The 25656-nt window shown below is 43.5% G+C and overlaps 2 protein-coding genes and 1 long non-coding RNA gene across 10 annotated transcripts in view; 2 read left to right on the forward strand and 1 right to left on the reverse strand.

The window, feature by feature from the left end:
- ehbp1 (EH domain binding protein 1) overlaps nucleotides 1-16059 on the forward strand; it is a 222109-nt gene extending 206050 nt beyond the window's left edge. Inside the window, 4 exon segments of the mRNA XM_051960483.1 lie at nucleotides 2656-2755; nucleotides 3713-3786; nucleotides 14559-14673; nucleotides 15105-16059. Of these exon segments, the coding sequence (XP_051816443.1) occupies nucleotides 2656-2755; nucleotides 3713-3786; nucleotides 14559-14673; nucleotides 15105-15195 (380 nt within the window). The 3' untranslated portion in view covers nucleotides 15196-16059.
- LOC127537629 (uncharacterized) lies at nucleotides 11533-19082 on the reverse strand. Of its 7 annotated transcripts, none has more exons than XR_007947360.1 (3): nucleotides 17277-19082; nucleotides 14929-15186; nucleotides 11533-14812 (listed from the first exon to the last, which is right to left on the reverse strand). It is a non-coding gene; the product is annotated as an uncharacterized LOC127537629 (long non-coding RNA). The 7 variants fall into 7 exon arrangements; XR_007947361.1 differs by having other exon boundaries at nucleotides 11533-14786; nucleotides 14891-15186; XR_007947358.1 differs by having other exon boundaries at nucleotides 11533-14840; nucleotides 14891-15186.
- Nucleotides 19083-19269: 187 nt separating this feature from the next.
- On the forward strand, nucleotides 19270-25038 carry otx1 (orthodenticle homeobox 1). 2 transcript variants are annotated; one of them, XM_022189656.2, is made up of 4 exons: nucleotides 19270-19568; nucleotides 21482-21671; nucleotides 22103-22254; nucleotides 23402-25038. In XM_022189656.2, exons 2-4 carry the CDS (start codon nucleotides 21575-21577, stop codon nucleotides 24149-24151), a joined length of 999 nt encoding a protein of 332 aa, XP_022045348.1. In that variant the 5' UTR covers nucleotides 19270-19568; nucleotides 21482-21574; the 3' UTR covers nucleotides 24152-25038. The 2 variants fall into 2 exon arrangements, with proteins under 2 accessions (XP_022045348.1, XP_022045349.1); XM_022189657.2 differs by lacking the exon at nucleotides 19270-19568 and adding an exon at nucleotides 19594-20116.
- The last annotated feature ends 618 nt before the right edge of the window (nucleotides 25039-25656 follow it).

The following is a 25656-nucleotide window of genomic DNA, read 5'->3' on the forward strand; positions in this document are numbered from 1 at the left end:
CTTGGTGTTTAGCTGCTGGCTGCTAGCGGTGGGGGATATAGCTTTATAATCCCCCTCGTCTTCCAGCCCGCCTCGCCACAATGTCACAGGAGCTTAATATTTGCCATTATTATTTGCTTGTTTTATTTGACTTGGAGGCAGCACAATGACCTGTCAGCGCAGCTTTATCCCCCCTCCGAGTGTCGTCCATTTCAAAGTTGACTACAGTAATCCACGAGCCCCGATTCCGCTAAATCCTGAAGCTTTCTTTCATTCGTTTTTTCTTTCTCCCGCCTCCTCCTCCTCCTCCTAAATGAAATTACATACATCTGCTGGCTCAGAGTATCTCAAATGTCCACACTCTCACCGGTGTCCGTGCACACATCCATCCATCCTGCCTTTTGTCATCGCTGACGCAGTGCTGCCTCTCTCTGCGGTGGAAAATGCTCTTTTTTTCTCGGTTTTCTCCCATTCTGAGCGGCTGAATCGTTTATTTACAGGCTGTTTTTCTGTGCAGATGTTTGCTCTTTTTACAAATGCACTGAAATAAAATCAGCTGAATCCATCACAAACAAAAGAAGCAGGAAGAAAATGAAAGATGTCTTTAGATTGGTTCTAAAGTTCAACGAGACCTTAATGAAGGAATAAGTGTCACAAACCCTGGTCTGGTGTTAATTCTGTTATGATGCCTGTCGGAGCGCTGAAGCTTCCTCTTAGCAGGGAGCGATAATAACATAAGCCCTGAGACCATCTTTCATCTTCTGTTTTCATCCATTTTGCTCCTCAGACAAACCGAGTGTCGGATTAATGCTGCCGTCGCTCTTTAGCTGACCTCAAGTACCACACAGCCCATTTTAGACAGAAACAGAGCCGAGGGAGTTTATTTATGCACAGAATACCTCAGTGATGCTTTCATGGGGAATAAATTGGCTTTACATCTCTAATGGATGTGAATTCTTCAAGTAGAGGACAAACAAACACAATTATAAACCAAAATAGAAACAAAAAGATGCAGATTTTTGTGTCGCCTCTAACTAGAGCTGCAGTAATTAATCAATTAATCAATTAACTGTCAAATATTTGATGATCGATTGAAGAGTTTCTGAATTTTTATTGGAAAAAAGTCTAAATTCTCTGATTATTTTTGTGTTTCTTTCCTCCTCTGTGACAGTAAACTGGACAGAATAGGATGTTTCAGATGAGCTTTAATTCATCCCACAGAGCAGCAAAGATAGTGCAGACATTTAAGGAATACAGCACAAAAATATACAGAAGTACTAGTTACAGAAATTTGTAGGAGAATATTGTCTTTGGGCAAAATTTACTTTTAAAGCTCTGATATTGTTATTTTACCTCATAGATTTGCTCTTGTAATTGAGTATTTTGATACTAAAACAGCATTTTCTGCTGCCTAGCAACCATTAAACAGCAGGAAGCTTGGATAGCTTCCTTCTGTAATCTCTGAGTGATCTCAGGCTGTGGTTTGGATGAAACCTTCTGATTTTAGCTCTGATACCAACAGACGGCCAGCAGGAGTGAAACTCAGCGCTGCAGCTCGTCTTCATTCCAACATGACGGAGGCTGGTTCATCTCCCTGGCTAATGTTAGAACGTTCTTCTGTCGTATTGGTTGTTCTCTGCCCCCGTCGTAGCTCCTCGGTGGGTTACAGGGCAGAGCTTTAGCCCCAGGCGTGGCCGAAGCCTCCATTAGCCGTTCATGTGAGCCGCCTACATCTCTGTGAGCTGATCAGGTCTTACACCGACGTGCTTTTTACAACCTGCTGAGTGACTGGTGGGAGATGTGTTGGCCTACAGTGAGAGGATCCACTCTGGAGAGGGTTCCACGGTAATCTCTGAGTTAATCTGCCCCGGATGAAGACGTACTGATGTGGTGTGAAGTCTGTGGATGTTTACTGAAGGAATATAGGCGAGGAGTGTATTAACACACACGTATATGAATATCTGCTGGAATAAGAGACTCCACTTCTGTCTGAGCTCTGATTTCTGACGGTTTGAACCCTCCTGTTGTCCTCGTTTACAGGCACTAAAAAATATTCTTCCTTGTCTGAAGAAAATCCAAAAATACAGCAAAAATATTCCCCAAATTTGTAACAAATTGCATAATCTTCAGAAAGAAAATTCCAAAAATTCAGGAAGAAAATTCCAAAAATTCCACAAAAACTTCCCTTAAAAATTTCATTTTAAAAATCCCCAAATAGAAATTAGTAAAATAAAAAATTATAAATACTTTCAAAAAATGAATAAAAATCTTCCAAAAAAATCCTAAAAATATCTAAAGTGATTACATATCTATCAGTAAAACTTCTGATATTTTCTTTAAGAACATTTGGGGAAAAAATGGTTGATTTTTTTTCCCAAATGTTCTTAAAGAAACTTTTTTTTTTTAACATTTCTTATTTCCACCAAAAACTGTGAAAAAATTTCCCCAAAAATGTTGAAAATGTCTGTTTTCACTGTGAAAAAATATTTTTTCCCACACTTTCAAACTTTACAATGGGCCAGGTTGACGAGAGTTAAATCTGTTAAATCTGTTTTTATTTGCATTAAAGGCTCATCAGTAAAATTGTGTGTATTTTCAAAGGAAGCAGCAGCGATTTTAGTGAAATCTTGAGCGTAACTTTGTGTTTTTTTGTGTCTTTCTGTGTTTTGTTTCCAGGCAACAACAAGGAGGAGGAGGAGGCCATGATGCAGGAGTGGTTCATGCTGGTGAACAAGAAGAACGCCCTGATCAGGAGACAGAACCAGCTCTCTCTGCTGTACGTTCCTCCTCTTTACTCTGTTTTACGTCTCATCAAGGAACTTTGTTTTAGTGGGAAACAGCTTTTCTCTGAGAGCAGCATCCGTCGAGGTGTTAGATCGGCTCGGCTGGGAGTGTTGTCGCTACTCCATTCAGCCCTCTGTCTATCGGCTCATTGATTTACATGTGGTGGGATATGAAATCAATAGAAATGTGGCCATCGCTACTCTATCTCTAGTCTCTTTGTATGTGGTCAGCTGCGACAGGTGGAGAACACACACACCGGCAGCTTTTTCTTCTTCATTTGGGATTTCAAAGTGTGCGAGTGGAGGAGAGATTGAAGTATTCATAATCACATTATATCGTGGGAAAGGGGAGCTTTTAAAGTGGCCAATTGACAGAAGGGCTGATTATTAGCCGCTCTGCTCCTCTTTGTGCCGCCGAACAGAAAAGACGCCTGTGAAGGACAAATTCTATTAGGGCCCGAATTAGCTCATTTTTAATATGACTGAAAGAGGGAAGAATTCAATTTGTGCTGCACACACACACACACACACACACACACACACACACACACACACACACACACACACACACACACACACACACACACACGAGCAGGGCCACACATGCATGAAATATCCATAGATGCACATTTACTCCTTTATCTCCCTGCTTTAATGTATTTTTACCTCCTTTCTCTGTCCACACACACACACACACACACACACACACACACACACACACACACACACACACACACACACACACACACTCCTCCGTGCACCAGGGCTGGGAGCTCTATGAGTATCAGTTATGTGCAGTAGATTAATGTGAAGCCGGAGAAGGTCCAGGCGAGTGGCAGAATCGATGTTTATTGCAGGTTTCTTTAAGTACTTAATGATTTAGTCATTAACATATTGATGAACTTTGTGTGTGTGTGTGTGTGTGTGTTTTCCTCTCTAACTTGCCACAGGGAGAAAGAACACGATCTAGAGAGACGCTTCGAGCTGCTGAACCGTGAGCTGAGAGCCATGCTGGCCATCGAGGGTAAGACAGACTCAGAGCTCTGAAAGCTGCAGCTAAAAACTCTCATTGCTGTGTGTTTCTGTGTGTTTCTGTGTGTTTCTGTGTATTTCTGTGTTTCTGTGTGTTTCTGTGTGTTTCTGTGTATTTCTGTGTATTTCTGTGTTTCTGTGTATTTCTGTGTGTGTGTGTGTTTCTGTGTGTTTCTGTGTGTTTCTGTGTATTTCTGTGTGTTTCTGTGTGTTTCTGTGTGTTTCTGTGTGTGTGTGTGTTTCTGTGTATTTCTGTGTATTTCTGTGTTTCTGTGTGTTTCTGTGTATTTCTGTGTATTTCTGTGTTTCTGTGTATTTCTGTGTGTGTGTGTGTTTCTGTGTGTTTCTGTGTGTTTCTGTGTATTTCTGTGTGTGTGTGTGTTTCTGTGTATTTCTGTGTATTTCTGTGTTTCTGTGTGTTTCTGTGTGTTTCTGTGTATTTCTGTGTGTGTGTGTGTTTCTGTGTATTTCTGTGTATTTCTGTGTTTCTGTGTGTTTCTGTGTGTTTCTGTGTGTTTCTGTGTGTTTCTGTGTATTTCTGTGTGTGTGTGTGTTTCTGTGTATTTCTGTGTATTTCTGTGTTTCTGTGTGTTTCTGTGTATTTCTGTGTATTTCTGTGTTTCTGTGTATTTCTGTGTGTGTGTGTGTTTCTGTGTGTTTCTGTGTGTTTCTGTGTATTTCTGTGTGTGTGTGTGTTTCTGTGTGTTTCTGTGTGTTTCTGTGTTTCTGTGTGTTTCTGTGTGTTTCTGTGTGTTTCTGTGTATTTCTGTGTATTTCTGTGTTTCTGTGTGTTTCTGTGTATTTCTGTGTGTGTGTGTGTTTCTGTGTGTTTCTGTGTGTTTCTGTGTGTTTCTGTGTGTGTGTGTGTTTCTGTGTGTTTCTGTGTGTTTCTGTGTATTTCTGTGTGTGTGTGTGTTTCTGTGTGTTTCTGTGTGTTTCTGTGTATTTCTGTGTGTTTCTGTGTATTTCTGTGTATTTCTGTGTATTTCTGTGTGTTTCTGTGTATTTCTGTGTGTTTCTGTGTATTTCTGTGTTTCTGTGTGTTTCTGTGTGTTTCTGTGTGTTTCTGTGTATTTCTGTGTGTTTCTGTGTATTTCTGTGTGTTTCTGTGTGTTTCTGTGTATATTTCTGTGTATTTCTGTGTATTTCTGTGTGTTTCTGTGTATTTCTGTGTGTTTCTGTGTATATTTCTGTGTATTCTGACATCCTGAGCTCCACCAGCCCCCCCTGCAGAGCTGATTCTGTTCCTGACTGCTGTGGTGAAGTACAGAAGTCACTAATGAGTACAGAAATCCTTTTGTGGAGTTAACTGACTTTCCCTGAATCCTGAGACTAATTTATCAAACATCTGGATCATGTTTCAGTTGGTAGAATAGCAGCAGCTGTGGTCTGTTTTCCATCTCCTGTCAGGTTGTTTCAGCTCTTCGTCTTCCTCCTCCTGTAGTCCTGCTTCGGTCCACCTGTGGGCCGCTGACCAGAACCATCAGGACCTGAAGCGCCTCCATTTGAATTCTCCTTGATGAGGATTAAGATGCGAGCCTGCGAGGGGATTTCACTCCCTGATACTTGATCAATGCTATCTGTTTCCTGGCCAGGCCAGACTAGCCGATGCCTGATTTGAAATCTAGCCACAGCTGCATTGAGAGCGGGCTGTGTGAGGTATAAAAAAGTAGAAAGCTGCAGCTGTGCTATTGAAAGCTTGTTAACGACACGGCAGCCAGAAAGCAGCCATTGTGTCGTATCAAAGTTGTCAGAGGGCCAGGGAAGTTTAATCCCCTTCGACTGCGTCCTCTTTGGCAAAATGAACCTTTTGCCAATCAATGCTAATTGATTTTGCTATTCGACATTGACCACCCCCCCACCCCTGCAGCCTTCGGACAGCCATTGTAATTTCAGCGCCCACCTGATAAGATACCTGCTCCATAATAAATCAATTCTAATTAGCAGAGAGGAGTCAGAGGGAGCTGCAGCCGACCAAACGCTCTGCGTCGCCTCATTGTCTGCAGCTCTTTATTTATTTCTATTTATCGAGCCGCAGCGTCTGCAGGATTTCACTTTTTCTGCTTCACAGAGTGTTTGTTTCAGCTTCCAGTGTTGGTGTGTTTGAGTCTGTCTCATGCTAACAGTTTCTGTCTGCAGCAGTTAGTGTAAATAAGATCTTTACTAGTGTGTGGTCCAGCTGCAGCACTCACCTTCTACATTTATATATATGTCTGATTTATGTTGGTGGGGGCATTTTATTTGCACTGTTTCTGCTTCATGTGTCGCAGTGTGTTTGTTTCAGGCCCTCTGACTGTGTTTGTGTGTTTGGTTGTTTTTAAGGTGTGTTATGGTCATCAGCTGTTTGGTGCTTTCTGAGTGCACGTTTCTGTAGATATCAGGTTTATATGAACCGCCTGCCTGCTCACCTGTGTGTGTGTGTGTGTGTGTGTGTGTGTGTGTGTGTGTGTGTGTGTGTGTGTGTGTGTGTGTGTGTGTGTGTGGAGGACAGAGAGCAGAGATAGTGTGTGTGTTGAGGTGCTGTGTGTCGTGTCACTGCCGTCCTCTCTGCCTTCATGTGGACTTGTTGGATTTGCAGCTGACTAACTTATCGGCCGCCCTGAGGGAGCCACTTAACATTCACAGGCTTTCCCTTTCAGCAGCGCACAGATAGGGAGGAGGATCTGCTGGCTCTGTTTGTCTGTTTACATCTCACAGGTGTGTGTGTGTCTGTGTGGGGGTGGGGGGGATGTGTGGTCAGGTGCTGGCTATACTTGTAGGGACCAAATGTCCCCACAACTGTAGGAAAACTGAAAACAATGTCACTTGTGGGGACCTCATTTTGGTCCCCACAAGTTTAAACAGTGTTTTCTTGGCCAAGTTGTTGTTCCTGAAAAAAGTAAAAGTGCAAAAATGTTTCTTTAGGGTTAGCCATTGTTTTGGTCTGGGTTAAGATTAGGGTTAGGTATGAATGGGAGTCAATGGTATGTCCCCACAATGATAGAAAGACATAGAGTGTGTGTGTGTGTGTGTGTGTGTGTGTGTGTGTGTGTGTGTGTGTGTGTGTGTGTGTGTGTGTGTGTGTGTGTGTTGGGTGTTATTTGGTGCTTGGGCAGCTCCATTGAGCGATGGTTGGGCGTGCGAGTAATTGCTGATTTGGTTGACCAGTCAATGACACAGAGAGAGAGAGAAGACACACACACTCACACACACACACACACACACACACACACACACACACACACACACACACACACACACACACACACACACACACCTGTCCTGATACAAACACACCTCTGTGGATCTAACCAGTCTGACGGTTGAGTTCAGTTCTAGTTTCTGTCTCCACTCATGTCACTATTTAAACACAGCAGATCATTCCACCTTAAATCAGCAGAGTTATGCTTGAAACTTTTTATCATAAATTCTGGATATTTAAAACAGCATCTGTGAAATGTAACATTGACATATTTAAGATTTTAATTTTTACAGTCATTTCTGCTCGACAGAAGTTTTTACATCTGCACATTGATGAAGGTTTTTGTGACATTTTACTTTGATATTATACTTCCTGAGATGAAATGTCTTTTATTCACTCATTGAAATCTGTCTGTCTGACTTGAATATTTTCTCTCTTCTTTCTCATCATGTCCTTCATTCAGAATCTACAATCTTAGACAAATGGATCAAATCATCTCTGATTACTGCTCAGTTAAAATAAATCAAACTATCATGAAAAGTTCCATCTTTGAGCTCATATTAACTAAAACAATTTATAATACAGAAGTCAGATAATGATATTTCTTTATTTTCTGAACCAGATGCAGCTTTAGGTCACAATAATACAAACTAAGCATCTAAAGAGGTGGAAAAAAGCTTTCAGACAACTTTAAAGTTTTACACAGTCTCAAGTATTATCATGACATATTTGTGTAAAAATCTTTATAGTGTTTGTAAAGGCGTGGCTGCATCAGACAGATACAAATACTAATTACTAATTATTATTAATAAATACTCATATTTATTGTTTCACAAATATATGGAGTCCCAAAACCTTTTTTCTATCACTCAAAATAGAAAAAAAAGTTTGATCCCAAAAATGAAACTGAGCTGTTTCTGTTAAACAGGAATAACTCCCAGATGATCCAAGTCCAGCTTCACAGAATCAAAAGTAGAAGAGTCATTTTAGTGCAAACATTCAGCTCAGTGCTTCATAACGAAACTCTTACACCTGATATAAATAATATTCTATAATATAAATACAGATTTACTCACACTTCAACTTCCTGCAGACTTTGGTCTTGGAGTTTATTCCCAATAAAACACAAGCGACTACTTTTTAACTTTTTTCTATTTCTGTGTTTATGAATGTGAGCAACGGACTATTGTATAATTTCCTTTGGGATTAATAAAGTATTTATCTATCTATCTAAACATCTATCAAATCACAGTGAAAATTTCACAAATATCTTTAGAATGTCCACGTTTTCTAGTAAAAGATCTCAGAGATTATGGAGCAGAAATCTCTCTATGAATCTGATGATTGGAGATAAAATGACCCCAATAATGAAAGCTCTGCTGTGGAAGTTAAAGCAGGAGATTAGAAGTTCTGCTGTTTTCCTCGTCTGTAGACCAGAACAGAGGTGAAGGTCTGACTCTGGAGCTTTTATTCTGCAGGACTCAGAAACATGAGAGGAGACGTTCCTCTGAAATCAGCTTTGAAGCTGATCTTCTGCTAAAGGACTGACTCCTCTAAACTGTCCTCAGATTTATTTCTTCTCAGCTGAAGAGCATTTTATGCATCGATAGAACTCATATTTTAAACACATGAAAGTCACTGAGAAGGTCAGAGGAGCTGAGAGGACGTCCACCTGTAAACCTGATCTCACTTAAATTATGCTGCTGCATTTCCACTGAAGATTTAAAACAGCCGTATTATTTCCCCTAAAAAAAACTGAGACGTTGTAGGAAAGACTCCCAGAGTTTAAAATATATGAAGGAGGAAGGGAGGCAGCAGGGCTTAGATCAGAGTTTACAGCAGTTTTTAATCATTTCAACACAATAAAACGATGCTTACAGACGTGTTTGTGTTGTTAAATCATTTAAAAAAGGAGGAAAAAACCAGTAGAGCGTCCAAAACCAGGAGTTTAAACCCAGAAACAGGTCAGATCCCACTGAGTGAGGATAAATAATGATAGAAACTGTAGTTGGAGCTGCTTCACTGTCAGTATTAAACGCTGCAGCTCAGTTTGATTTGCTGCTGCCGTCGCTGATGTCATCTCTGAGCATGCTCAGTGATAACCGCCTGCTTGGTGGGATGCCAGGCGGGAAAATGCCATCTGTGTGCCACGCCGTCATCTCACTGCACCCCCGTATCTGTTTACCATTCACACACATGTACACATGCACATGAACACACACACACACTTCTTCGGGGGACGTCTGTTAGTGTGTACATGTTTATCTCGGTGGGAACTCGTGTCACGGTGGGGACCAAAAATGAGGTCCCCACAAGTTTAAACAGTGTTTTCTTGGCCATGTTGTTGTTCCTGAAAAAAGTAAAAGTGCAAAAATGTTTCTTTAGGGTTAGACATTGTTTTGGTCTGGGTTAAGGTTAGGGTTAGATATGAATGGGAGTCAATGGTATGTCCCCACAATGATAGCAAGACATAGTATGTGTGTGTGTGTGTGTGTGGGGGGGGGGGGGGGGGGGGGGTTTAAAGTGGACGTCCTCTCTCCATCTAAAAGGGATTTCTGCATAGCCTCTCCCAGAGTTCTTCCTGCTACGGTTTGATATGATAAGCTATTTTATATGTTTAAAATCAATATGTAATCCTATGCAGGAGCTTATCCCCCTCCTCTCACACACACATACACCTGATTTGTGAATCTGTTGGGCTTTGTACCTCGCCGGGCGGCCCGCTACAGACCCTGATTGATTAGGTGCGACTGTGCAATCCAATCACACGGCCAGCTTTTGATGATGTCGCAGGTCGACTGGAGCAGTTTCAGGGAATCCTGGAAATGAGCGTCTTTGTTTATTGGCAGCGACGGCTGTTCAGCTCTTCAACACCTTAAATGTTGTCGTCTCAGCAGCAGGTGTGTCTTCCAGGACCTGGCAGCTCCTGTGGTGAAGCTAACGTGACATTACATGCTGCTGGTTGTCAACACGCCACACAACAGATGCTGCAGTTTGTGGGTTTCTGTTCAGATTCATGCTTCAGTTTGTGGGTTTCTGTTCAGATTCATGCTTCAGTTTGTGGGTTTCTGTTCAGATTCATGCTTCAGTTTGTGGGTTTCTGTTCAGATTCATGCTTCAGTTTATGGATTGTTGACGGCTGTCTGATCCATCCTCCTTCTGGAAAGTTAGAAAACTTTCTTTGATCAGTTGCTGGGAGCTTTATTTTCTTATTTAAACACTCAGTCTGCAGGTCAGGTTAACTTAGAACAAAGATGAACCAACATTAATGAAAGCTGAGGACCAGAAATGTAACATTCTACATGTTTTTATTGTGAAGAAATCAAACTGAACTGGGTGTCTCTAACTTTACATCCAGCTCAGTGACACTCAGTGGTTTCTTCTGAACATGGAAATGTTTAAAATCAGAATATAAAATTCAATTTACTGACTCAAACTGGGATGGATGGATGGATGGATGGATGATGGATTGATGGATGGATGGATGGATGATGGATGGATTGATGGATGGATGGATGGATGATGGATGGATTGATGGATGGATGGATGGATGATGGATGGATTGATGGATGGATGATGGATGGATGGATGGATGATGGATGAATTGATGGATGGATGGATGATGGATGGATGGATAATGGATGGATGGATGGATGGATGATGGATGGATGATGGATGGATGGATGGATGATGGATGGATAATGGATGGTTGGATAATGGATGGATGGATGGATGATGGATGATGAATGGATGATTCAACATTTTTCTAGTGAAAACTCCTCTAATTACATGAGTTATCTCATTTAATAATCAAATCCTTGTATACTTATTGAACTAATACCTCTTTTTTTGTTGGTAATTGTCAATAATTGTATCAAATTTTGCAAAAATGTATTAATAAAAATATAAAAATCTTTACAATTGCAGATTTACAGAATAGGCCCTGAATTTGGACTTAAAATAGGTAGAATATAACTAGTAAACACAATGAGGGTAATAAATAAAGGAAAATGAGTGATAAAAGCCCCTATGCAGAGGATAATAGTTAGAATATATGTATAATAAAAAATTAGACGTACAGATAAGAGCTGCAGTTTATCCATTAATTCAAAGTTTTCTGGTCTGTAATGTCAGAAAATAATGAACAATGTCATCTTCAGTGTCTTGTTTTCTTCACAACCCCACAATATTCACTTTATTATCATAAAGGAGCAAATAAACCAGAAAATAGAAGCTAGAATCAGAAAATTTTGCCTTTTTTTCTTTAAAAACTCCTCAACTGATTAGTTTAAACATTGAGAACTAATGGATTAATGGTTGCAGCTCCAGTATTGATGGTGAAATGAGGTTTTCTGGAGCTACGGAACAAACAGCATATTCTGATGAACCGATGCATCCATGATCAGAGTAGATGGAGACTGATTTAATAGATAACTACTGATGGATTCTGTCTGGCTGCTCTGGTAGTTCAGTTAACTCTAGGTTCAGCAGCTCATTGATGCCTTTTAATAGTTTTTGGACTAAAACAGCAGAAACGAGTGAAGAAAGAAGGTTCAGTTCATTGTTTTTGTGTTGTTTTATTTTCAGTTGTAGCCTTTTAGAGATCGATCAGAGGGAATATTGATCAGTGTGTGATCTGTCTCTAACTTTTATTTCCTCCAGTCTCTATCATCATCAGAGACCCACAGAGGATCTTTTTCTTAGTCCAGATGCTTTTTATTTATCCGTCCTGTCGACTTTCTCCTCCTCTGGTGACACTTTTTGTCTCTTGATTCTTCTTGGATTTGGGCCCAAAGCAGCTTTCAGAGTTTTTTAGTGGAGAACAAGAGGTGGAGGAGGACCCAGAGAGAGTTTACAGTCTGAGATCCTCTGATGTGGAGTCTCCACATTTCTGGAGAGGCAGACAGATGGACGGATGGATGATAGATGGATGGATGGATGAATGGATGGTGGATGGATGGATGATAGATGGATGGATGATGGATGGATGGATGACTGGATGGTGGATGGATGGACGGACGGATGGATGTTAGATGGATGGACGGATGGATGATAGATGGATGGACGGATGGATGATAGATGGATGGATGATGGATGGATGGATGGATGACTGGATGGTGGATGGATGGACGGACGGATGGATGTTAGATGCATGGACGGATGGATGTTAGATGGATGGACGGATGGATGTTAGATGGATGGACGGATGGATGTTAGATGGATGGACGGATGGATGATAGATGGATGGACGGATGGATGTTAGATGGATGGACGGATGGATGATAGATGGATGGACGGATGGATGATAGATGGACGGACGGATGGATGATGGATGGATGGATGATGGATAGATGGATGATAGATGGATGGATGGATGGATGGATGATAGATGGATGGATGGATGGATGGATGATAGATGGATGGATGGATGATAGATGGATGGATGGATGATAGATGGATGGATGGATGGATGATAGATAGATGGACGGATGATGGATGGATGGATGGATGGATGATAGATGGATGGACGGATTCGCTTTGAGAGAATTGGAGCTTCTGGTCCTGAATAAATGTGGGGGGACGAGGCTTCATGGGGATTTGAACCGGAGCATTCTTCTGTGGATTGTTCAGAATCACATGGTTACCAGAGGGTTATCTGAATACCTCCCCCTCTCCCCCTTCTCCCCTGTCTGAGGGGAGGTGGGGCTTAGAGGGGGAGGTCTGTGGGAGGAGGGGGAGAGAGGGAGGCGGGGCTTAAAGGTCTGTGTGAGTCTCAGTGTGTTTGTCCTCCAGCTCTGGTTACTTCATGTTACCTGGTGTTACTGCAGTACTACGGTCCTGTTACGGTTGCTATTGGTTTCCAGGGGTATAAAATCCTGCTGTTCGTTTAGTTCTCCTTCCCCCGTTGAGGTGTTACCCAGGTACTACTGTCCTGTGGTGTTCCTGGGTTCCTGGTGGAGCTTCCAGGTTGTGTCTGCTCTCGTCTCTCATCGCCTCTTTTTATTGTTTACTTCCTAATGAGGGGGGCGGGGCTATGAGGCATGTGATTGACAGCCTCCCCCTCCCCTCCTCTGCACTGTGGCTTTCTGGCTGAAGTCTCTGAAGGAGTTTTTTTTGTTGTTTTTTTCTTTCCAGAGGATTGTGGGAGAGTTCCACATTCCTGTCACACAATTATCTAAAGCTGATGACTCACATGATGACTCACACTCTGTCCTCTGTCTCTCCGGTCCTCAGTCTGCTTTAAAAAGAAAGAAAGAAAAGAAAAGAAAGACAGGAACTCCCTCCAGATGCAGGTCAGAACATATTTCCAGTGTCTGAAGCAGAGGAGAGTAGATTTTCTCCCTGACAGCAGCTAAATATTGGGACTGAGCTGATTTCTCTCTGTGGTCGACTTCAAAGAGCTTTGAGGACCAACTCTGAGCCCAGCAGGACTCCGTCTGACGGCTGCAATTTGACTCAATGACAGGGTATTTATTTTTAATCAACTTATTTTGGGGTGTGACATTTGAAAACATTCCTTTTATTGTCCGATCGATAGCAGCTGAAATATTGATGGGGGCTGAAGTTTCTGTTTGAGTCCTCTCTGGGACGGAGGCTTTTAATCTGAAACTCTGCTCACACTTCCTGCTTCTGAAGCTGTGAGGCGACAGAATAAAGACTTCAGCGAGTTCACCTGCTTCTGCTCACAACAAACAGCAGCAGCAGCCTCATTAACCTGCTTTGTTGCTGCACACTTTGCTGATGTTTTGGGAGGTGAGGAGGGTGAGGAGGGTGAGGAGGGTGAGGAGGAGCAGTAAATGTGGAGCTGAGGGCACTAGGCGGATATTTGAGCCCCAGGGGGAGCAACGTCTCCTGTGGGCGGCCTCCTCCTGGGGGAGAGGCTGAGGGGATTTGGGATGTGGGTCCCACCTGCAGCCTGTGGGGCCTCTGTGGGGCCTCTGTGGGGCCTCTGTGGGGCCTCTGTGGGGCCTCTGTGGGGCCTCTGTGGGGCCTCTGTGGGGCCCCTTCCTGCACAGACCCCAACAATGAGAGTTTGGAACGGGGCTCACCTGTTGGTTTGTTTGTTTGTTTGTTTGTTTGTTTGTCTCTGAGGCAACATTCAGACGCTCCTGTTTGTCAGAAGATTTGAGGATTTTTAGGCTTAAATTAAATGAAAACATTAAAATAATCAGAGTTTTTTTTCTCATTTTATCCTCAAACAAAAACCAAACTGACCAGAACACAACCTGCTGGTCTCCTTTTCTAAAGTTCTCATTGAGGACTTTCTCCAGCAGCTCCTCTTCCATCAGTCTGTGATCATGGAGCTTCACATTAAATGATCGTATCCTTCTGGTGTTAGTTCTGGTCCAGTCTGAGGAGCTGTTCTGGTCTCCTCAGTCCAGCAGCTTCATCAGAACCTCCACCAAACTGTCTCCGTGCATCGTGTCTTCAGGAGGATCTGAGAAGCTCAGACTGGACTTTGTAGAACCTTGTAGAGTCCAACTTTTCCTCCCTGTGTGTTCAGAGCTCTAGAAGCTCCTAAGGTCTGATGTCCCTCTGATGTGTCTCTTACATGTCTCTGACGTGTCTCTGATGTCCTGCAGACTGGCAGAAGACCGAAGCCCAGAAGAGACGAGAGCAGCTGCTGCTGGATGAACTGGTCATACTGGTGAACAAGAGGGACGCTCTGGTCAGAGACCTGGACGCTCAGGAGAAGCAGTGAGTTACACACCTGAACACACACCTGAACACACACCTGAACACACACCTGAACACACACCTGAACACACACACCTGAACACACACCTGAACACACACCTGAACACACACACCTGAACACACACCCGAACACACACACCTGAACACACACACCTGAACACACACACCTGAACACACACACGAACACACACCCGAACACACACACCTGAACACACACCCGAACACACACACCTGAACACACACCTGAACACACACCTGAACACACACAGCGTCGTCTCTGAGGAAACATCTGGACCAACCTGCTCAGGTGGGATTGGCTCCAGGTGGGTTAAAGGTGGCGGCTCGGCCTCCTGGCATCACGCCGCTCCACAGGTGGCGTTACCTGTGTGTGTGTGTGTGTGTGTGTGTGACCTGTGGCCTCTCGTCTGCAGGGCCGAGGAGGAGGACGAGCACCTGGAGAGGACGCTGGAGCAGAACAAAGGCAAGATGGCCAAGAAGGAGGAGAAGTGTGTCCTGCAATGATTGTCAGAAAGAAACCAACAGATGTAGCCGATGAAAGAAATGTACCACCACCATTATTATTATTATTATTATTATCATTATTAGACCTTTCTATCAGCTCCTGGGTGGACTCCAGATGTTTCGGTGACATTAAACCTCAGAGACTCGACCTCTGCACCGACTTTCTACTAAAATTCTGTCTTTCATTTTCTTTTCCTGACGGAGAACGGTACTGAGTGGAACCGTCAGAGCCTGGAGCAGCCGGTCACATAGAGAGGTACAGAACAAACCGGCTGCAGCGGCAGGATCTGACTTTTATTTCCACTGAAGACGAAGCGTTTGGACTTTATAAAAGAAAAAAAAGAGTGAGATCTGTGTCCTGGAGCTTCTTCATTACTGGACTGTACCTTTGAATTATTTCTCTTTTTACTTGTAAAATATCTGTACTGGGGAACCGTTCATAAATCTCATAACTTTCTATCTTTTTGTTTTTTAATTGTCTTGGCTTGAAAGCAGTTTACCAAAAGAAACCTGTTTAAAAAATCTAAAACCTCTTGTTGTAAATTTCATCTCTGCTCTGAACAACAGCTTCCAAACCTGTTTTAGTTTTTTGTTGCAGTCAGAAACAACAGATTTATATATTATTTATTGCGTTTGGAAGTGAATCTACATCACATTTCATTCAGGAGCTTTTTTCCCTCAACAGAAAACAGCTTTTTTTTGGTTTCTATTTATTGTATTCAGAAGAAGAGAAATCTGCTTCCATCTCAGAGCTCCACATCTGGTGCAGCTGTTCTTCACGTGTGAACATTTATCTGATTATTTATTCCAGTGTCATAACCCAGTCTTCAGTAATAAAGTCCTTCTGGTTTCATACTCCACGGAGCAGCAGCGTGTGGCCTGTTTTTAAACCCGTCCTGATGCAATATTTCAAACATTTTAGCTTTAAAATCTGTTTTTATTCTCATTATTTTCTTTTTTTATTCTCATTATTTTCTTTTTTAACTTGCAATCCTATTTTTTCATTTTTGTTTCTTGATTAATTTGCAGATTTTTACCTCCACATGATATAAATCTGATTCTTCCTGTTTTTTGTTTTTTTTTCAAAGTTCTTTTAATGCATGCACGTCCTAAGTCCTTTCCTTTCCTTCTGCGCTGCGTTTAGAAAATGCTGATTATTCTCTTCTATTCCCCTGCGACCTGCGCGCGTTTAGAAATTAAAATTGGCGTTGGGCTCTTTTTGTTTGAGGTCGGAGCTGCAGGTTCCTCTGAGGAAGATTAGAGGAATCACTTTGTACCGAGCAGATGTTTGCTCTCCTCCAGGCCGCTGCTGAGCCGCTGCAGACGGGCTTCAGAGCTGGAGAGACTCGGGGACCCGCAGCCGGGACGGAGGTCGAGAGACTCATGCTCACATCTAGATTTAACAATATCGATATTTCACACCATTAAAATCGCCCGTTTTCACTTCACACTAATTGAGCGAGGCTGAAATAAGGTGTGAAAACTGAAACGGGAACAGGACCGGGGGTCCGGGTCTCCGTCCCTGCAGGCAGCCTCCCGTCCCCGATTAAAGCTGGGAAATCGGTTGTGACAGCTGACGTCCTGCCCAGCCTTTCTAATACTTTCAAATTAATTTCCTGATTCGTTTCTTCTCTGCTTGGGACCGACTGTACGCGCACGTTTTCCGCACCGTGCGTCCCCGGAGGCGCTTTGTTTTACTTTGTTTTCGCGACGGCTGGAATCTGGAGAGAAAAGCGAAAGAAAAAAGGCCAAAGCGGTGAAGGACGGAGCGCTGAGTGTGTGTCAGAGTGTGTGAGGAAAAAAAATCACTCAAACGGCCTCCCTCTAGTATGACGGTTTAAATTTATCCTAAAAAATGTTAAAATAAATATCTGTGCGTTTTAAATGATTTTTTCGGTCAGAACCGTTCGTGCGTAAAAGTTTTGTGCCAAACTTTTACGCACACGGATTTTAAATAATCCCGAGTATAAATTAGTGCCGAATAAAATAAACAATTTCAGATGATTATTCCAGTATTTTCATATTTTTTCTGTGTGTTTTTTTAGATTTAATAAAGAGTAAAACGGTGGAAACGTTCTTACCTCTGCGGCGCCGCTCGGGCTGCTTTACTGTTCCGGGAGTGAAAAACATTCCGAGTCCTTTTTTCCGTGAATAAAAGCGACGCGCTGCGTAGAAAAGGCGGCGGCGTCTCTGCGCGGCTGTGCAGCTGAGGATCCTTCAGCTGAATGGATTATCTCCTGAGCTTTGATGTCTCCTGGCCTCACCTCACAGGTGCTGCGCCGCTCGGCCTCTGCGTTCCTTCCCGTCGTCCAAACAAGCCGCACCTGAGGGAGCCCGGCTCTCTGCGTGCGGCGCCGCGGCTCCTGCAACTCCGTGTTTTATGCATCATCGTTTTAATAAGCACCGACAACATCCCCGCAGATCCCCGCTTCCAATCCTGCCGGCTGAAGGGACAAAACTTTTCCCCCTCCTCTCATCGCCGCCTAATCCCAGGCTTTACCAGCTCAGCATTAAGAAAATTCAACTGCAATTTGGGATTAGACAAAATACTCTTATTACAAAAGGTTGGTGCAACTTGATAACTTGATACTTGTTCAGGGGTTTATCTCGGGGTCTTACTCACATCGAGAGCGGGGAAAAAAACAAGAAATGCAGGGAAATGTCAGAATGAGCGTCTCTTTTGTGTGGTGAGGGCCATATTTACTGACTGGCCTTTCTGCATAATTTAAGGGAGGCCGTGTGAAGAGGAGCTGCTGCTGCTGTGGCCTCTGGCTGCTCGGACTTCACATGTTTGAAATATTAAAATAAAAAACAGCAGCTGCGTTGAACAGTCTCCACATCTATCATTCGTGGACCTCTTCCTTCATCCTCACATTTATTTGTGTCATTTCTGTGTCATTTCTGCTCACAGAGGTGCGTTCAGGTGCCTCAGAGCAGCATCAGGCCTCCAACACCACTTTGTTCCTTCCTGACTATTGATGTCTAAGTTTCTCTGTCAAAGTGCTCCTCTTAAGTCCCCTCGGCCTCCACTTTGATTCCCTCCTCCTCTTCCTCCTCTTCTTCCTCACATAAAAATGTCATTTCCATCCTCTCTCTCTGAACATCAGCTCGCTTTCAGCTCAGGCCTCATTTACACAACTTGATGTTTTTTTTCTTTTTGCAGAAATCCACAGAAGCAGCTTCTCAGGCCGCAGCAGTAAAAAAGAGAGAGAGAGAGAGAGAGAAAAGCTCCGTGTTTGTTTCTGGGGTTAAAATCACATCAGAAACATCAACACGGAGCAGGATGGATTCAGTGACCGCAGCTTTCTGGAGCACATTTTTCTTCTGCAGTGAGTTGGAGGTCTGTCCCTATTAAACTTTACGTCAACCAACCTCAAATGTAATTCTAAATGGGGATTAAAGCTCATTAATATTCATGAGGCTGTGTGTGGAGAGAAAGAGCAGGGAGGAGGGGATCACAATAAACATCAAAATGGATAAGTTTAACTTCTCTTTTTTACTATTATTTCTCTGTGGGGGAATAAAAAGGCTCCAAGGCCTTTCCGTGTTCTGGAGACACGCAGCTTTCTGTCAAACTAAAGCCTCAAAAATCAACTTTTCTTGATTTTCTGCGTTTCATTTGTGGTGAATGGTGTTTTGGAGGGAAAGTGCAGCTAAAAGGCAGAAAAATGGAGTCATATTCCTCACATTTGAGTTTTTTGTTCCCTCCGAAGATGCTTCCAGCGCCTCTTCCTCCTCAGAGCTTCATGCAAACAACAAAATAACAGAAACGTCCTTCAGATTCTTCCCTTTGCGCGCTTTGGCGCAGGCCGCTCTGCAGAGCCGCTTTCTGCTGCGGCCTCTCAAACGTTTCCATCTTTTCTGGGGTTCGCCTGGTCTCGGGACCGGCACCGGGAGGAGGAGGAGGTGGAGGGGGGCGGGGTGGGAGTGTTCTCTCCACCACTTCTTCTGGGCGCTGATAGGCCGCCCGGGACGTCCGTCAACCCCAGGACGCGCTCTGATTGGCTGCAGGAGGCGGATCCGCAGGTGATCCTCCGCTCATAGAGGCGCGGGGCGGAGAGAAGGTGATCAATCTCCATCCGTCTCCATTAGAAATCACCTTAACACTCTGACAGACAACGACAAGCCCCCTGAAAGCAAATGAGTTTGATTTATTTGGCTGTAAAAACGCACCGAGAACGCGGTGACGCCCGCGTGCTGCCGACCTGTCTGCGCCTTTCCTCCGGGATGCCGCTCGCTTTGCGCACTCCCGTTTGTTTTTGAACAAGTCTGCGGCTGCTGCTCCACTTCTGTGCCCCGCAGACTTCCTCCTGCTGGATAATTTTACTGCCTGTTGTGGTCGGAGCTGCGGAGCAGGAAGGAGGAAAAACCAGGTAAACTTTCTGCTGTTTGTCTCTAATTGTGCTGTTTTCACTCAAACTTACGCAGCGACGTTCAGACACAAACTAAACACTCTAAAGTAACTTTTCCAAACGATCTAAACTAATTTAAAAAAAAAACGTATATTCTGTTAGGATTAAAACCACGTGTTTGGTTTCAATTTGCTGCACGTTTTGAGTTAAAATTCTGCGGAGATTTCAATTAATTCGCAGCGCAGAGGAGCGGAGCTGGAAGCGGATAAAAGGAGAAAGTTCCTCCGGAGGAGATAATTTTCATATTTCTATTCCAACTCCTTCCTGCCACTTTATTTTATTTTGTGGAGAGCAATTGGCCATTAAAGCGTTTCCAGCCCTCGTAGATAATTGGAGAGGCGTGTTTTGGTTTTTGTTAATTTCTTTTCTGATAAGAGCTCTTCTGAAACGCGTCTCCCCGGAGGTCTAATCTAAATTCTAATTGAGTTCATTTGCACCGAGATCTCCTCTTTTCTCTGCGGCCTGCTGGAGCTGGAGCTGTTTCTGTGGAATACACGTCGGCTGGTCCGGTCAGTTGGAGCTCTTTGTTCAAATAATCTCTCTAATTTAATTTAAATTTCAGGCCTTGTGTGTTTTAAAAGCCGCGAGGAGAGAAAATGTTTGTCTTCAGATAATCCGGGAATGTGGAAAAGAAAAACTATTTATTGGAAGAGTTAAATAAAAATAATGTAGGAGAAGAAAACAAAAGTAAATGTTAAATGTGCTTTACGGAGAATTTAATTCCACATTTTATCTTTTAATCAGCTGCAAATCCAGATTAAAGACAGAATTCAGTTTTTTTTTTTAATAATTCAGTTCGGCTGCTTCTCTCTAAAGGATTAAAATCAAAACTAAAATTATAGATAAAATGAGAACATCCTGCAAAATAAAAGAAGTAAAACAGCCTAAAAAGAAAAAGTGGAGCAGTTTTCAGGACTAAACGTTCCTCAGTCTGCAGGTTTTAGATTCTGCTCAGAAACAGTCTGACGACCCGAAACTAACGGAAGGAAAAAGGTTTAATAGATTTTATAGATTATTAAAGCACATTTAGACCCAGACTCTCCTGCTGAGTGTCGTACAGGCCTGGAAGAATAAAACAATAAAACTCTCCCGGTTCTCCGGTTTTGGAGCAGAATCTTATTTAAATGCAGAAAAAATCCCAGAACAGAGAAAATAAACGGAACAGAAATGAGACGTTTTATTTAACACGGTCTCTATTAAATTATTAATTAGAGAGAAAAGATTTCTGCTCTGAGTAAAGTTTTTCAGATTAAATTAAAGGAAAAGTTAGAGATTTTCTAAATATTCTAAATGTTGTGCAGCTTTAATAATTTAACTAAGCACTCGGAAAATGAAGAAAAAAATACAAAAATGTGAGATGTAGTCGCGTTTCTTTAGAAGTTTCAGCAGCTTTTCTTCTTTTATTTCTCCTCCTGTTTGCTTTAAAATCTGCAGACATAAAATCAGATGTTTGAGGTTTTTGCTCCGTCGGTTTGGAGCCGTTTGACCTCCTGATGCTCTGAAAGGATTTAAACATTCTGAATTCACACATTTCATGTCTTTATGTCCTCCTGCTAGTAAATTATCCTTTAAAGCGGACAATTTTTTTCAGAGTTTAAATAAAGATTGTTTTTGCATTTCTGCCTCTTTTTGTGCCTCTTTGTGTAAATTGGCTCTAAAGGGAGATTTTCTGACAAATAATAAAAATAAAGCAGCTTATTAGAATTTAGAGTTATAATTTATGACATAAAGGAGTTTTTCTCTCATTTTTCACCACAGTAGATGTACGTTTTCCATTTTTAGGTCCATGTTCAGGTGAAAGTCTGTCTTTTTTTAGATGTTTTGTAGGATTATTACTTTTTGCAGCTTGTTAATAACCTCCATCCTGCTTGCAGTGACTTGGATCGGTCCCCTGTCCCGTCAAGCTGCAGCATCGGGGGAAACCGAACCACTGGCCTGAGCTGGGTGGAGCAGTGACCGCCTGTAGCATGATGTCCTACATCAAACAGCCCCCCTACGGCGTCAACGGCCTGGGGCTGAGCGGGGCTGCCATGGACCTGCTGCACCCCTCTGTGGGATACCCAGGTACCGGACAGCGAAAACACACATTAATACAGAAAAATACACAAAAGTAAACACAATAATGCATGGAAACATACATTAATACTCTGTGGGATACCCAGGAAGTAGACATGGAAATACACATATTAATAGACAGAAAACACACATTAATCCTCAGTGGGCTACCCAGGTACCAGAAAACTCAGAAACACACATTAACACACACATTAATCCTCTGCTCTGACAGACTGATGGACCTGCAGCGAGTCTGAAGCTGCAAACATCAGCTGTAGTAAAAGTCAGGAACATTTCTAATGATGAGAGCTGGAATTATTAATATAGAGATCAATGAAGCATCAAATAATGACGGAATCCATTTTATTTGCAGTGCAGGTTAATTATTAATATTATCTGTGTGTCGCTGTCGTTTCTCCTCCTCTTCTTCTGCTCCTCAGCGACTCCCAGGAAGCAGCGTCGGGAGCGGACCACCTTCACCCGCTCTCAGCTCGACATCCTGGAGGCTCTGTTCGCTAAAACCCGCTACCCGGACATCTTCATGAGGGAGGAGGTGGCGCTGAAGATCAACCTGCCCGAGTCCCGAGTCCAGGTAGGAACCGGAGACGTTGAATCTGAACTCCTGACAGAAACACCAACCCTCAGAAATCACATCATGAAAGGACACACTGATTTCTAAAGACTTTTCAGTTCTACCTCACATGAATTAGAAAAGTAAAATCAGCGTTAAAGGCTGGAAGTTTAGGGATAAACAGAGAAACTGGGTTTTAGTATTTAGTTTTTAGGTTGCACTCCTCCAAAATACTTGATTTATTCCACAAGTTTGTTTATCTGTTCCTCAAGAGCAAGAACACATTTTTAAAATTCAAATTTGATGATAGTTTCACCTGGTTAGGGTTAGTCTGAACCGTGGACTGTTAATGACGTCATTTATGTTCATTAATGTGAACGTTAGCAAGCTAGCAGGCTAGAAGTGGCTGTTTATACGATTTATATCAATAATAATTGAATATATATTCTATATTAGAAAATATACAATAAAGGAGTCAAATGTAGAATAATTTTGGTAAATTTTTGGCCTCCTTCCTCCATGATTTCACTGATTAGAGTCTCTTTAAAGAGCAGACATGAGTTCTGACTGTAGTTAAATAAGCTGGATGTGTTTCTGGATCATTCCTTCAGTCTGGAGAACTCATTTAATTCAACATCGATGTAAACGAAGCTCCACTCACATATTTCCATCAGAATCCTCTGTTATTATCTGGTGGTTATTGGACAGAGTAATCTGATCTGAGCTTTAAGGCCGTCCATCCCTGCAACGTTTCCCCGCTGTACGACAACGCTGTACGACAACGCTGTACGACAACGCTGTACGACAACGCTGAGCAAACGCTAAACAAACGCTGAACTAACGCCGCTCTTCAGGAGGCGTTCAGGGACCAGTGCGACCGGCGACTCTCACAGTTCGAGTAATTTTCAGAATGTGTGTGTGAAACTAAACGCTCTACACGGTCCGACCCTCTGGGCGCTCTAGAGTTACCCCGGTGTGAGCAGAAACCCGATAGCCCGTTATCTTCCAGCGTCTAGCAGCTATGAAATTAGAGCCGCGGCCGTCCGAGCCAAGGGGCCGGGTGGAAATGAACCTTGATGGCTAATAACCCCCAATTTTCCTCCATAATGTCCTCCCAGCGTGCACGTTCTCTCTGTACTTTTTCACTCTGGGCTGCTTTCTGTCACAGGTTTGGTTCAAGAACCGGCGGGCCAAGTGTCGCCAGCAGCAGCAGAGCGGCAGCAGCGCCAAGGCTCGGCCGCCCAAGAAGAAGTCGTCTCCGGCCCGGGAGAGCACCGGATCGGAGAGCAGCGGTCAGTTCACGCCTCCGGCCGTCTCCAGCACCGGCTCGTCCTCCTCGTCCTCCTCGTCCACCAATCACACGGGCCCGGCGGCGCTCAGCAGCACCTCTACCTCCATCAGCACCGTGTCGTCCATCTGGAGCCCGGCCATCTCCCCTGGAAACGCCCCCGCCCCGGCCGTGGCACCGCTGCCGGAGCCCGGCCCGCCGTCCAACGCCTCCTGCATGCAGCGCTCCATGTCGGGCTCTGCCGCCGCCGCCACCTCCTACCCCATGACCTACAACCAGACGGCGGGCTACGGCCAGGGCTACCCCGCCCCCTCCAGCTCCTACTTCAGCGGCGTGGACTGCGGCTCCTACCTGGCCCCCATGCACTCCCACCACCACCCCCACCAGCTCAGCCCCATGACGGCCTCCTCCATGTCGGGACACCCTCACCACCACATCAGCCAGTCGTCGGGGCACCACCACCACCACCACCACCACCAGGCGTACGGCGGCTCCGGCCTGGCCTTCAACTCCTCTGACTGCCTGGATTACAAAGAGCAGACTGCAGCCTCGTCATGGAAGCTCAACTTTAACACCACGGACTGCTTGGACTACAAAGACCAGACCTCCTGGAAGTTCCACGTCTTGTGATCGGCCTTTTTTCTTCCCTCCCTGTTCGTCTGCTCTTCTTTTCCCAGATTAGCTTCTCGCTTCCTTTTTTCTTTAAAAGACAAAGAGTTTATGAACCATGCGGTAACCAGACAGCAGCAGGAACGCTCACAATTTGGACTTTTTTTCCTCCGTCTGAAAATAAAAACAGTCCTGAGAGACGAGGAGCAGTGTAGAAACGTGGCTTTTTAAAGACGCCCTTCCTGGATGAGTTTAAAAACTGCTCGACAGAAAAGCGTCGTTTCACACAAACCTTTCTGGACGGAGGAATATTTCCCTGTGGTGCTCCGACAGGAACTGCTGCAGCTCTTTTACCTCCAACCCATCAGATCCTGTACAGTTTTTATTTCTGAAAATTTGTTATTTTAGGATGACAGAGATTTTTAGTCAGCTGCGCCGAGGAGCTGAAACGTGTAAATATGTATTTGGGTCAGTTCCAGTGACCATGTTTAGTTGGTGGTTTTTTTTTCCAGATTTAAATTGTTTATTACCACTTTGGGAGAAAAAAAAAGAAAAAAAACTGTATGTAAATCTTTCCAAATATTCCAAAGAGAACAAATTGGCCATAAAGTTCAGCTTTTTTATCACTGTTTTAAAAGAAAAAATGTTTGGGCAGATTTGAAATGTCTTGGAAACTCTAAATCTAGATGGAAGCTCTGGAGGCGTTGCTTTCCGGATCTTCTCCTCTGGACGTTTGTCGTGATCTTGGACATGTTTGAACCGCAGCACTTGGCTTGATATTGGAGTCAAAGCATTTTTATGAATTTTTCTTTTTTCTCGGAGCTCCAGAAATGACAGTGAGATGTTGAATGTATCTTTGAGGACCACCTGACATACATGTTCATCCAATAAAGATCCCTTCAGTCATGTTTACTTTCCACTCTGGATTCTCTTCAGGGAGTCACTTCTTCTTTTTTCTCTCATTGAACTAGTCACACTTTATTTAAAAAGCTTGTTGATTTTTCATTTTTCTTCCTCTTCATTAGAAGGGGGCTGATGTAAATGAGGTCCATAATTAAAAACCAGCCGTGAACCTTTAATCCTCTCTACCTCCAACATCTTCTGCTTTCAGCTCCAGGGAGGACAAGTGGCTTCTTTTTTATGTTTTTAAACGTGTGTGTTTAAAAAAAAAAAAAAAAAAAGCCCTAAACGTGGAGCCTGCAGACTTGCGGTGGAGGCCTCATTGAATGCAGCTGATAATTACTGAGTTGTTTCTCCAGAATAACCTGCAGGAATCCGCTCTGATGCGGTAATTACGGAGGTGGGGCAGGTTAGGGGTCACCCGGAGAAAGTGTGCGTGTGCGCGTGTTTAATGCGTTTGTGCTTGCGGGTATGAACGCATTATAAAAGAGGAGGGGAGTCAAGAAGGAAGGAAGGGAAAAAAACATCTCGCGTCAGTTTTCTGGCAAGGTTGTTTGGCGCACTGAAGGCCGCACGGAGCGCGTTAATGCGCCAAAAACACGCTGTCCTTGCGCAGAGAAATTCGC

The sequence above is a fragment of the Acanthochromis polyacanthus genome, chromosome 15, assembly GCF_021347895.1.
Source record: "Acanthochromis polyacanthus isolate Apoly-LR-REF ecotype Palm Island chromosome 15, KAUST_Apoly_ChrSc, whole genome shotgun sequence".
Taxonomy (NCBI): domain Eukaryota; kingdom Metazoa; phylum Chordata; class Actinopteri; family Pomacentridae; genus Acanthochromis; species Acanthochromis polyacanthus.